This window comes from Setaria italica, chromosome IX (genome assembly GCF_000263155.2).
Source record: "Setaria italica strain Yugu1 chromosome IX, Setaria_italica_v2.0, whole genome shotgun sequence".
NCBI classification, from domain to species: domain Eukaryota; kingdom Viridiplantae; phylum Streptophyta; class Magnoliopsida; order Poales; family Poaceae; genus Setaria; species Setaria italica.
The window spans coordinates 34,159,023-34,172,065 of NC_028458.1; the positions used below are offsets into that span (position 1 = coordinate 34,159,023).

The 13,043-nt window shown below is 47.6% G+C and overlaps 1 protein-coding gene across 4 annotated transcripts; it reads left to right on the forward strand.

The window, feature by feature from the left end:
* The first annotated feature begins 931 nt into the window (after positions 1-931).
* LOC101762695 (protein NRT1/ PTR FAMILY 8.5) lies at positions 932-6,426 on the forward strand. 4 transcript variants are annotated; one of them, XM_022823449.1, is made up of 7 exons: positions 932-1,989; positions 2,398-2,567; positions 2,734-2,836; positions 2,923-3,140; positions 3,243-3,769; positions 4,299-5,105; positions 6,080-6,426. In XM_022823449.1, exons 2-6 carry the CDS (start codon positions 2,514-2,516, stop codon positions 5,098-5,100), a joined length of 1,704 nt encoding a protein of 567 aa, XP_022679184.1. In that variant the 5' UTR covers positions 932-1,989; positions 2,398-2,513; the 3' UTR covers positions 5,101-5,105; positions 6,080-6,426. The 4 variants fall into 4 exon arrangements, with proteins under 4 accessions (XP_022679184.1, XP_022679185.1, XP_022679186.1 ...); XM_022823450.1 differs by lacking the exon at positions 6,080-6,426 and having other exon boundaries at positions 932-1,584; positions 1,888-1,989; positions 4,299-5,104; XM_022823451.1 differs by lacking the exon at positions 6,080-6,426 and having other exon boundaries at positions 952-1,051; positions 1,888-1,989; positions 4,299-5,104.
* Positions 6,427-13,043: the final 6,617 nt, after the last annotated feature.

A 13,043-nucleotide genomic window follows, 5' to 3' on the forward strand; every position in this document is an offset into this window, starting at 1 on the left:
TCCGATCGGTCAAGCGGAGTGTAAGGTGATTAGACGAGCTCGAGCCGTGCTGAGCACTCGGCGTACCTGGAGCGGCGGATGTTGGCCCGGCACGTCCTCTCCGAACGAAGCAACCAAGCCCGATGACTGCAGAGGCTGTGAATACGCGCCTTCTTGCCGTCGCTCATCTACTACTGCCCGCTTAGGCTGCCTTTGAGGGCGGTGGGCGTCGGGCACGGACTAACGCTCCAGCCACCAGGAGTCGATGCTCGAGCCGCGTCAATCCAGGCCGGGGAGGGGACTCTGGTGCGGCTGGTTTGAGCCGGGTGAGGGGGCGCATGGTCGCCGGTGGCCCGTCGCCGCCGGGGAGGAGGAATCAGTGACTTTCCTTCGTCAAGTCACAACGTAACTTTCTTATACATCTCTAGCATACGTTCTCGATCCAACGGCTCACAGCGTTTCAAAGAAAAACTTCGAGCCTGGCCCCGTTTGGTTCCCGCCGCTAAAGTTTAGTCTCTATCACATCGAATGTTTAGATAGGAGTATTAAATATAGATTATTTACAAAACTCATTGCACATATGGAGGCTAATTCGCGAGACGAATCTATTAAGCCTAATTAGTCCATGATTTCACAATGTGCTGCTACAGTAATCATATGCTAATGATAGATTAATTAGGCTTAATAGATTCGTCTCGTGAATTATTAATTTTATAATTAATTCATATTTAGTTCTTCTAATTAGCCTCCAAAGATTCGATGTAATACGGATTAAATTTTAACTTAGAAAACCAAACACAGCAGCTTCATCCGCTTTGGTTCGGGTGGCACGCAGGCAAAGGAACGGCTTGGCCGCGCCGGTCTGGCGCCTAGCGGGGCCGTCGCCATCATGGGGCTCAGTCATGCCCGACAGGGCAGCATCCGCGAGAGCATAGAGCCACGTGAGTGCATCGTTATGGGCTCCGGGTTGCTCTCGGCCTCTCGCGCTACCAGGAGCTGGGGCATCGTCCAGCAGCTCCGCGTGGCCGCGACGAACGGCGATGAGGTGGAGGTCTCCCGCTGTGCGCATAGTGTAGATATTCGCTCCTCCAATTCCTCCTCCTCTCTCTGTTCTTCCACTAAAATCTACCAGCGAGGTAATCTCTGGCGATGGACTGACTCCCTTCCAATTGGGCAGCGATTAAGCTCCACTACACCTCCCTATCCATCCCTTGGGTGGCTGAGTCAGAGCCGGCGCGAGTGCTGCGATTCAGTGAGGCGAGCGCGATCCGGGATTGGGGCGGCCGATCAAGCGGCCGCGATGACGCCGCATCCGACGGAACCGGAGGCAGGAACACGAGCAAGAAGATGAAGATAGAGGCATCTAGTTAGCGCAGTGGGGGACACCGGACTACCGGAGCTCTTAGCAGCATGTGGGGAAGGAGAGGAGGCGCGGACCTCCATCTCCAGGACACCAAGACAGCGCGGCGCGGGAGAGCGCGAGTTCGCACGCCATTGGAGACTCGCTCCGGCCTCTCTCAGCTGCTGGAAGAAGTCCTGGGACCTTGCTTGCAAACTCTAGGGAGTCATTGGATCAGATACAGATGCTGGATATGGAGGAGAAAGGTACGCCGTGACTTTACGGAGGAAAGTCACTGAATCTCGCTCCCGCCGCCGGGTATTCGCGGGTCGGCGCTCCATGGGTCATCGATTTGGGGAGAAGGCAGATGAGATGGCTCAGGATAAGGTTTGGGGATGGGTAAAAATGGAAAAACGGCGATAGACAGACAAATTCTAACGGCGTCATAGTGATTTTTTAAAGAAAAATAACGTCAATGGCAAGGGATGGAGTTAAATTTCCAATGGTATAGAAGGGATGAGCTAAATTTTTAATCACGTATATGGAATTTTCTCTTCTTCTTCCTGCAGGACGGCAGAAGCAGAGGCTTCCTTCTCTGATCCTCCACCATGCGCCACACCCACCCCCCGATCCCTGGCCTTCCTCGCCTCGTCCCCGTCAGCCACCACCAGGTCAGGCTGTCTCCCTCTCTCCTCCACGGGGGAAAAAAATATTCTTTTCTTTATGAATTTGTTTCCACAATGGGTGTCAGAAATTGGTTAGTATTGCCTAAATCAGTGTAGGAATAGTAGGCTTCTGGGATGGGAAGTGAACATTTTAGCTCCTATGTTGCCATGCCGCAAGCGAGAAGGACGTTGCTTGCGAGAAAGCAGAGTTTTTCCAAGTTGGCGATACTGTCATATGCCTTTCACAAGCCAAATTAGTTGCTGCCTATGACTTCTCTGATGATTGTAATTGGAAATGTATCGACTGCTGATGATTGTAATGCACTTTATGTCATCGTTGAATGTGGAGTAGTTTATTTGCAAGAATGTGTTTAGTAATCCTCTTGCCATCGTTGGCATGTCACTGTCCAGCAGGCAACAGAGGGGCCATCATATAGGAAGTGGTTGCTTATTTCCATACCCACTCAACACCATTGCTGAAGCTTTCCATCAAAAAAAGGGAACCCCACTGCTGAGGCTCACAGGGGACCATGGAAGCAACAGCAGATGAGGAGAGGCCACTGATTCCTCACCTCCAGTCGCAGGTGATGTTCTAGCCATGTTACATCCTGTTAAGAAGAACAGACATTTGTTGCTCGCCTACCTGTCAGAAAGAAATAGAGTTTCTTCTTTAGCAACAATTTTTTCTATGCAAGAAGATATACAGTCTTTAGCTAATCAGCTATAGTTCCGGTACTATAATTCTTTCAGGATGTAGATTCGCTGTATACTGGGGATGGAACGGTTGATATTAACAATCAGCCTGCTCTGAAACGGACCACAGGAAATTGGAGAGCATGTTTCTTGATCTTAGGTATCATCTCTTCAGCAGATAAGTTCTTCCAGCTGCATAACAGAAAGAGAACTTACCATCTATACTGATACTTGAAAATGTGATAGGTACCGAATTCTTTGAGTGCTTTGTCTTTTTCGGAGTTGCGAAGAACCTGGTCACTTATCTCAGGGGTGAACTCCATGAGAGCAATGCCGATGCTGCAAAGAATGTCTCTACCTGGATCGGCACTTGCTTCGTCACACCAGTTATCGGGGCTTTCTTGGCCGATACATACTGGGGTAGATACTGGACAATAGTAATCTCCCTATCAATTTACATAGTTGTAAGTTGCAACAGCCAAAGTATATATATAGACATTATAAAATTCTGTAATATGTTGACATCTTCCATCAGCAAATTTGAATGAACGTCTTTCTTCTGTCAGGGTATGCTAACAATGACGGCCTCAGCATGGCTACCACTGCTCATGGACCCACTACACGACAGTGGCATTCGTCATGTCGTGGTGTACCTGGGACTCTACCTAGTCGCCCTCGCAGGAGGCGGCATAAAGGCCTGCGCCTCTGCCCTTGGTGCCGATCAGTTTGATGGCGCCAACCCGGTGGAGAGGGTCGCCAAGGCGTCCTTCTTCAACTGGTACTACTTATCCATCAACATTGGCTCCCTGCTGTCCGGGACAGTTCTTGTCTGGGTGCAGGACAATGTTGGATGGGGAATTGGTTTCTGGATCCCGACGGTTCTCGTGGTGTTTGGGCTGGCCGCTTTCGTCACCGGTAGGAGGGTGTACAGGTACAAGAAACTACAAGGGAGCCCTCTGAAAAGAGTCTCTCAGGTGGTTGTTGCAGCTGTAAGGAACTACAATTTGGGGTTGCCTGAAGACTGTTCTACTCTGCATGAGGTGCCTTCCCCAACTAAGCCAAATTGCAGGATTCAGCATACCTTTCAATTCAGGTACTTCAGCTACATCCAAGTATGCCTAATTGCTATCAGAATTTGGCACCTACAACTGTTCACCTGCTGCGGGTTAAGACTAGTTGTGCACAATTTCTTAATTGAATCTCATTTTGTGCACCTACAAACTGTACACCCACGATTGAATCTCATGTGTAAGTTAATTTCCTTTTTGGGAATGTGTTTATAACACGGTGGTAAGTCACCTAGTTGTGGTGCTGCCGGCCAAGGCTCGAACCTGGTTCCCCAAAAAAAACACATCTTGCTGAGTAAAATGCTTTCACAGATATGCACAGTTGTGTCCTAGGCAGCCACGGTTGGTGCTTCTGTGGACCTCAATAGAAGTTAACTGACGTCACCTGCTTGTTATCTTCATATTGTTTTCACAAGGCTGATACATAAATATAAAGTTGCAAGCTGAATTTCCTTCAGATAATCTTCATCCTCTGCGTGCTTATAAGACATGTCATCTGAACATTGAAAAAAATTGGAAATCACCTCACATTTGATCGCATCTCCTGCACCCCAGATTCTTTGACAAGGCTGCCATCTTAGTGACATCGTCCCACGAGAAAGGCCAACCAGTGTCCGAGAACCCTTGGAGGCTCTGCACTGTCTCCCAGGTTGAGGAGCTGAAGATGCTGCTCCGGATGTTCCCCGTCTGGGCATCCATGGTGCTGTTCTCCACGGTGAACGCGCAGATGTCGTCAACGTTCATCGAGCAGGGGGCGGTGATGGACAACCGCGTCGGCTCCTTCACCGTGCCGCCGGCGTCACTGGCGACCTTCAACGTCATCAGCGTCATGGTCTGCATCCCCGTCTACGACGCCGTGCTGGTGCCGCTGGCCCGCCGCGCCACCGGCAAGGAGCGCGGCCTGTCACAGCTCCAACGCCTCGGCGTCGGGCTTGCTCTGTCCGTGGCCGGCATGGTGTACGCGGCGCTGGTCGAGGCACGGAGGCTGGTCCTCCAAAGGACTGGCACGCTGATGAGCATCATGTGGCAGGCTCCGGCGTTCGCCGTACTCGGCGCGGGGGAGGTGTTCACGGCCATCGGCATCCTCGAGTTCTCCTACGAGCAGTCGCCGGACGGTATGAAGAGCCTGGGAACGGCGCTTGCGCACCTCACTATTGCTGCTGGGAACTACCTCAACTCGGCGGTGCTCGGCGCCGTCGCAGCTGTTACGGCGCGTGGCGGGAAGCCCGGGTGGATACCGGACGACCTGAATGAGGGGCACCTGGACTATTTCTTCTGGTTGATGGCTGCTCTAGGCGTGGTGAATCTGCTGCACTTCTTGCATTGCTCCTTGAGATACAGAGGCAACAACAACTGACTAAGGGCCTGTTTGGGAGCACTCCACTCCAGAAAAAACAGCTCCACTCCACTAGCTCCACACTTTCCTAGCTCCACTCCACCAACTCTAAAAAAATATGGAGCTGCTGCACGTGTTTGGCTGATGGCAGTGCTCCAGCTCCAAAAATATGAGCACTTGTTGTGAATGGTCTATTTTACCCTTTGTGAACAGACCCACGTGTCATACTCTTCTATTTTCTCCTCTCTTCTTCCTCTCTCTCCTCTCCTCTTCTCTTCTCAGTTTCCAGAGGGATCTCGAACACATTCATCGTGGCAGCAGGGATCTCCAGCGCCTGCTCGATGAACACGGATGGCCGCTGCGGGGGAGGTCGCCCCGGTCGCGCCACCGTGGGGGAGCTCGGCGGGCGGGCGCGCGGCGGGCATGCGGCGCAGCGGGCGGGGCGGCGAGCGGCGGGCGGGCAGGCGGCGGGCGGGCGGGCGGCGGGCGGGGCGGCTAGCGGCGGCTGGCGGGCGGCGGGCGGCGAGTGGGGGCGGCGAGATCGGGCAGGGGCGCCTGGGGCTGGGGCAACACGCGGCTCGCCGGCGTTCAGGCAAGGGGCTGGCGCGGGCGGGGCTCCAACGGGCGAGCACGGCGTCGCCAGCGGGCGGCCGGCCGACGGCGAGCCACGGCCGGGCGCGGCCACAGCCAGGGGAAAGAGAAGGGGCGAGTGACAGGAGCAGGAGTCACGGGATGTTTTCTTTTCTGACTGCGAACTGGTACGTGTGTAATTGATGGTAGGGGTGGGTAAATACCCACCAACTCCACGAGGAGGTTTGAAAAAGGAGTTTTTGGAGCACCCCCTGAGGTACTCCACAAAAAACGTGGATCTGACCCCCTGCTCCACCTTTTTCCTGGAGCCAGAGTCGCTGGAGCTAGACGCGTTTGGCTGCGAAATTTTCGGAGTTGGTGGAGTGGAGCAATTTTTCGTGGAGTGGAGTGCTCCCAAACACCCCCTAAGGGATTTGCTCCTATCCCGATAACTATGCAGGAAAGAAGAAGGGATTTGCTCCTATCCCGATAACTACGCAGGAAAGAAGGATAAGTTGAGAGTAAATGCATGGAGAAAGTGTAAGGATACAATCACTACAAGGGATTTGCTGATTAGTGATGAATCAAAATGCGTCATAAACATGTTTTTAGCGGCGTTCATCATTAATCGAGCATCATAAACTGCGAGTAGTGATATTATATTTCGGGGCGTCACTAAGATTAGAAGTCGCCACAACATTATTTTTCAAGTTGCGCGACGTTCGAAGCGCTAAATGTTATGACAATTTTATTCATCATAAATTGAAGGTTAGTCCATGTAAGAGCATTCCTGGCCTAATTTTATTGGGCCAATTTTAGACCAAATTAGGTTTCAGCGAGACTTTTTTGGATGAAAAATATTTGTTACAGGTCATGTTGGGCTGAATTTTTTTAACCTTGCCCATCGAATGAGTATTGATTTTTTTAAAAAATTTGATTATATATCTCTATAAATAGACCATCATTACATTTTACAGTTTCACATATTCAATTTTTGCTACTGATCACCATCACAATCACACAAAGATATAAAAACAGCTCATTATCATAAATACTTTCATATTATTCACATACAATCAATCAAAAGTTCACCAGCAATAATGCAACATATAACAAGTTTACAGATGGATACAATGAGACATACACATCTCACAAAATACCAGCAGTAGACCATCAGTCATCAGTGCTTCCCAACATCAATATCTGACACAACATCAACACGTAGTGCAAAGCATGGGGCTTATGTGACCTTGGATCAAGTATCAGCATCATGCCAAAGGTAATATATGATAAAATCAATTTCCTCCCTTGCACCCCACAAGAATATGTTTGCAGATGGCTAACTCAACAAATTGCTATACCGTGGGGATCATAAGGGGTGTTTCGGTGAAAATCCAAAACACCTACCTCCCAGTGGATTTTGCGGTTGTTGCCACGGAAGTTAACCCGGAAGTATCATTCATTCTTGGGTGACCGTTCCTAAACACCGTCAAGGCGAAGGTCGATGTGAGATCCAAGACCATTCATCTTCATCTCGATAGAGAGATAGAAGAACTGCGTTGTTGGGTAAAGAGATTGGGGAGGCAATTTGGCCGACAGCTTTCGCAGTCTGAGGAATCACCGTCCACACTGTTACAACCACAGGAAACCAAAGAGGGTGTGCGTCCACACTGTTACAATCACAGGAAACCAAAGAGGGTGTGGCGGATAAGGAAGGACAATCTGAATCCACTTCTCTAATTCAGTAGAAAGGGTAATCATAGTATGGAGCACTGAAGTGTTGATGCTACTACACTGAATGCTGTCCCGTCCCATAGCTGACCTAGCCAGGTAGTGTACGTTCCCAGCAGAAATGATGCTCCAACCTCCCGTTTGTTGGTAGCTTCCTAGTCCACATCAATCACTGTCCATCCACCGCACTCCACCTCCTGTGCCTGTACGTTGCGTCCCTGCTGATTCTGTGGTCACACAGCTACCCCAGAAACACGTGCAAATCTCTTGTCAAATATAATCAAAACTAGCACAGGTATTGTCTTATATTCAAATTAGGAGCTAAAGTTTCACCCTACAAAACTTATATGTCGGTATCCATGTCCTAAACCGTTTGTATTTATGATTAAAGGGAGTAGTTATTATTAGCTAACAACCTCACCCGTTTCTGATTCCGTGTTCGGCATATGAGGTTTGGTCCCTAAATTAAAATTTGGAGAATGATGCAAAGTATACATATTCTTGAGCATTTAATACTTGTGGATGTCATATTAACTCGTTAAGGGAGTTTAATTTTAGACAAGTACCTCTACTTCTACCGAATTTTATTTTAGACAAGTATACCTCTATTTCTGGATCCAGTTAACAGAGTGTCTTTGCGGACCATCCATCAGGTTCTGTCGAGACCAATCAGCTGACCTGCGCCCCGCCTCCCTCTGTCCTCCGCCCCATGCCTCACCCCTCACTGTTCGCTGTCCTCCGCGCCATGCCTCCCAGAGCCACGCCTCCTGCAGCAACGCACTGCGCCGCCCAAGCGGCTGCCGTTCCTATCTCTCACCGCTGCGCTTTGAAGCGTTGGCCGCTGGCTGCGTGGAGCCATCAAGAGGAGACACCGAGAAAGAGAAGAGAGATGGAAGACAAGAGCCACGAAAGATTGCAGAAGTCACGGGAGAATCGCTTCACTTTGGGTGTGTTTGGTTTGAGGGTTGAAGTGGGTTGGGACGGGTCAGACCCAGATGGACCAGCGTTTGGATGGAGATTCAAGTGGGGTGGATGGACCTCGAGGGGAATATACCCCGTACACTACAAGAAACGTGCCGATCTATGATGAAAATTTTATAACACATTTGTCTCGTCATAGATCTATGACATTTTTTTGCTAAAAACATCATAAAGTTTCACATCCGAGCAAATTTGGTGATAAAGTTATGGAACATCAAAAAAATTGTTGTTGACGTCGGTTTTTAGCCAGAGTCAACCACTGTGGATAATGTTCTTATAGCCAATGGAAGAGAGAGAGAGAGAACCTATTGATGACCCCACATTGACCAAGACGAGCCGCGGATGACCAGGGCTCTAGAAGCTGATAGAAGACCGAAGGAGGTCCGATCCGAAGCGAAATCGACTCCACCAAATAAGGGAAAGCGTGAAAGTGTATCTTTAGTAGTTTTAATTAGTTTGTAATAGTTCATGTCACAATCGACTAGGATTTTAGCATGCTCCAGGGTATAAATATAAACTCGTGAGCATTGTAAATGAATAATCATCAATCAATCAATAATCCTTTTGGTGCCACGCTTACAAAACCCTAGGAGTAGGAGTAGAATAGATTTGACGAGTACCTTCCTGAGCACATGGCTGCATTGGCTTCAATTTCAGGCGAACTTGTAAGCATCGTCACCCGGTCATTACGGCCTGTCTCAGAACTTTCTAAGTTAAGTCTTATATTGCAAGTAGAACTTTCTATTTATCTTCGACGTTGCTCACAGTTATCGAGTTGTTTGGTTTTATTAAGTTGTTTGATTTTATTAAGACAACTAACCAAATATTTATTGTACAGGGCCTAGTACCATATTCCTACGTTGCTGAAATTCAATCACATGTTGTGGTATGTAACTAAACAAGTGATTATCCTACTCCTGTATTCTTTACTTTATTCAGTTGCTTTGTTTAAGATTGAAGTTTGACTTCTGCTCCTTTCATTTGTAGGCTGAAATATTGAATACAATCCTTGGGGTTGCAGTATACCAAATTCTAGTCCTCAAGATTTGCAGTCAAGTCCCTTCCTTGATTATGTAGCCGTGCAGCCAGCCTTAGCTACAAGCTCAAGCTATGAGTTTCTTTGGGAGGGCTACAAGAAGCTGTGGAACTAAAATAACAAGTTGTTGGACAGGAGCAAATGTTGAGCGACTTAAAGATGAACGCATAAACTTTAGATGCAGCAATAAAAGTGCAGTCTAAGGAGATTGGGAGTTTGAAGAAAGCAGTAAGACAAACTGAGTACCTCCTTCGTCAACTGCTAAACTTTAAAGGGTAAGGTCAATGTATTTCTTAGGCATATGCTCATATCCTCCCAGCTGCTTGTCCTTGTTTGTGATTTAGTCTAGCTTTGTTCTTGGTCATTGTTTGTGATTTAGGCTAGCTTTGTTCTTGGTCAGAGAGATATCATGTGTAGTGGTTTGTAATTTTTTATGGAAAATATGCTTGTGCTTTTTTCTTTGGACATGAATAATAATGTGTGAAGTGTGATGAGAAACATTTATTATGTGTGGTATGTACGACTTATTTGTGCAAGCAATTACAGAATTGATTAGTATGTTATGTAATATTACATTAGATAATATTTTAATTAACCGCTACCTAGGTTGCACCTGAAAATAAGTGGGTCCAAAATTTCGTGGGTTCACCCCCTCGGGCCATTATTTATTGGGCCTAAACAAAAATATGTTGACAGTGAATGTTCGGCTAAATTCATTAAGAATTGGGTTATGACGTCAGCATATGTTGCGCTTGATCCAACAAGAATTGGGCCTACAAGTTATGACGACAACAATTATTAAGCTTGATCCAACGAGAATTGGGCCTAAATCAATCTATGATGACAACAATTATTGGGCTTGGTCTAACAAGAATTTGGCCTAATTCAATCTTTGACGACAGCAATTATTGGAGTCGGTCCAACAAGAACTGGGCCAAATTCAATCTATGAAGAAATAGTTCGTCATAATTGTCATGCCACATCGGACTACGGTCCAAAGTGGCATGCTACGTAGGAGCCAGTTTATGACGACATGTGAGACAAATTTTCATTCGTCATTATCTTAGTGACGCACTGAAATAAGGAACGTCCCTAGTCGTGGTTTATGATGCTCGACTAATGACAAATGGTTTTCGTTACTCGAGCATCATAAATCATGGTTTATGATGAAAAAACACGTTTATGACACTTTTTGATTCGTCATAGATCGGAAGATTTCTTGTAGTGGTAGATGCGGGTTCATTGCATCCGCTCAAAACAAGCGGATGCACTCAACCTAGTTCGTTCCCCGTCAACTCCGACTGAGTCCATCCATGCACCAGCAGAGGAGCCGCGGAGGTCGTCGCAGGGGCTCGCCTAGGGGAGCTCTGCCACTAGCCGGTGAGCTCGACATCCGGTGAGAGAGCTCCGCCGCGCAGCCTGGCGAGCTTGCCCTATGGCCAGGGTGGTTCCACCGTAGGCTGGCGATCTCAACCTTTGCTAAGGGAGCCCCGCCACGCGGCCTAGTGAGCTCGACCTCCACTGAGAGAGCTCCGCTGCGCGAGCTCGCCCTCCGTCCATGGGGCTCTACCGCCGGCCAGAGAGCTTGCCCTCCGCCAGGGGTGCTATGGTGAATGGCATGGGTAGAAGATAAGGTTGGGTTAAAGAAAAAGAATGTTAAGGTGGTTTACATGTGGGGCCCAATGGATGGTAGGTGGGCCCGCTAGCTGATACGGTGTTAAAATAGCATCCATCCTAACTTTGTTAGCCTCTCTAACTAAACAAAAAATTGGAATGTACCCATCTCTTCCAACAAAGAATGAGATGGGTTGAACCCAACCCTTCCAGTTGGTTCCAAAACCGAAAACATTTGATTTGGCCCTTGCCATTTTGCATTACCGTCCTTGTCAAGAATAATTTTCAAAAGAAATTCTGTAAGCAAGTAAGAAGAGTATGGGATACAATACAAAATTATATTCTAGTCCTTATAAATATGATTGTATTATCTCACATGGCACATACAAGACATTTTCTTAAGAACCACAAAACAGCATACAAAGTTCAAATTCATACTTAATCACCATAATTTATGAGTCCATTGATGAATTTATTAGTTCGCAGATAGCCTAATAAACAGACCATTATATAAGTTGTCTATGTTATGGTCTTTATGTGATATGGCAAATTTTACAGCAAGCAGTTATGTAAACTGTTGTACATACCTAATGCAATGCAATAGAATACAACAGTTTATTTTTTTAAAAAAAGAGTAGACTGTTTCCGCCGTATGATGCCGCGTACAGCAGCCATATTCTTACGTGGTTCTCAATACGAGGACAGGACATAATAAATATAGAAGATCAAAAGCAAAATGTATTATTTCTTTTATATCGAAAGCAACGACCTTAAATGTTTTGTTGCTAAATGAACAGTCTTCCTTTTATGCTCGCGCGGCAACAAGAATGAAAAGATTACCAGTATGCTCCGTGAAAATAACAGATTACAGTGAGCGGTAAATGTTCTCTAGGAAATTCTTTAGCTGATTTTGCAGACGGAGTTAATGTAACAATTCGGGTACTAGGTACCTGATGGACATACAGTTAGGAAGTCTATTAATATACAGGGGGCTAGGTGCGAACCATTCCACTATGCCACAAACTCTAGCGGCACCTCCTATTGGCCTAATCCCGAGACCCTGTCGGGCGCGCATTGCTAGCACACTGGCGCACGGCATTCTTCTTCCCTACATGTGGACTCCGTGGAGGCGCTGCTGCTGTGTTGATTGCTACGGCGGCGCGATGTTGTTTGTTGCTAGGACGATGACTACTTCCTCTACACCGACACGCATCTACGTTGGACCGGCTGCTCCAACTCTTCTTCCACGTGTCTAGTGGTAACAATCCATGACTCCTTTACTCGCAAGTTTCCTAGGTGATCACAGAATAGGTAATTGTCTTAGATGGAGTAGCCTACCCGTTTCCCTACAGTCCGATGGGAAGGAAACCGGATAAGGGTGTTTTTGAGAGCTCTAAACTTGTAAGGGATTTTTTTGCAATTTTCTCTTAGAAAGGGAAATATAAACGCTTCCCGATGTGATACACACACTGATGTGGTTCCTTGAGCTCCACCGCTCCTCCATTTGAAGCTCTGCTCAAAAGATAGGGTACCCTGCTACCGCTCGTCCATGCTGCTGCTTCGCTGAGTCTGCTCCTGCTGGAGGGGTCTCTGCACCCCATGCGCCGTCCTTAGCTCAGCTCATGTCGTCCCACTCAGGACTCAGCACCCATGGTCAGGTACTCAGGTCCCTCTCTCGCCCACACTTCCTCTCCGATCGTATGCGTGTCTGAGCTGTCTTCGTATTCCCTTATGCCAGTTCGTTTTCATTTCGAACTCCACACTTCCTTTGTTGGAAGAAACACAAGAAAGTTGATGAGTGTTCTTCGTACGAACAGTGAGGTGCCATGCTGTGATAATCACTTCTATATTCACTTACTCAACTGGGAATGATAGGAATTATTGTAAGGAAACCGAGTTTCTATCTTAAATCCTTTACTGCCCAATCTGCATGATCAACTTGGAAACGAGAGAAATTCAGGTAGAAGCAACAGTGTTTTTCAGAGGGAATCATGGTGGAGTTTAATTGGGGGGGGGGGGGGGGGGGGGGGGG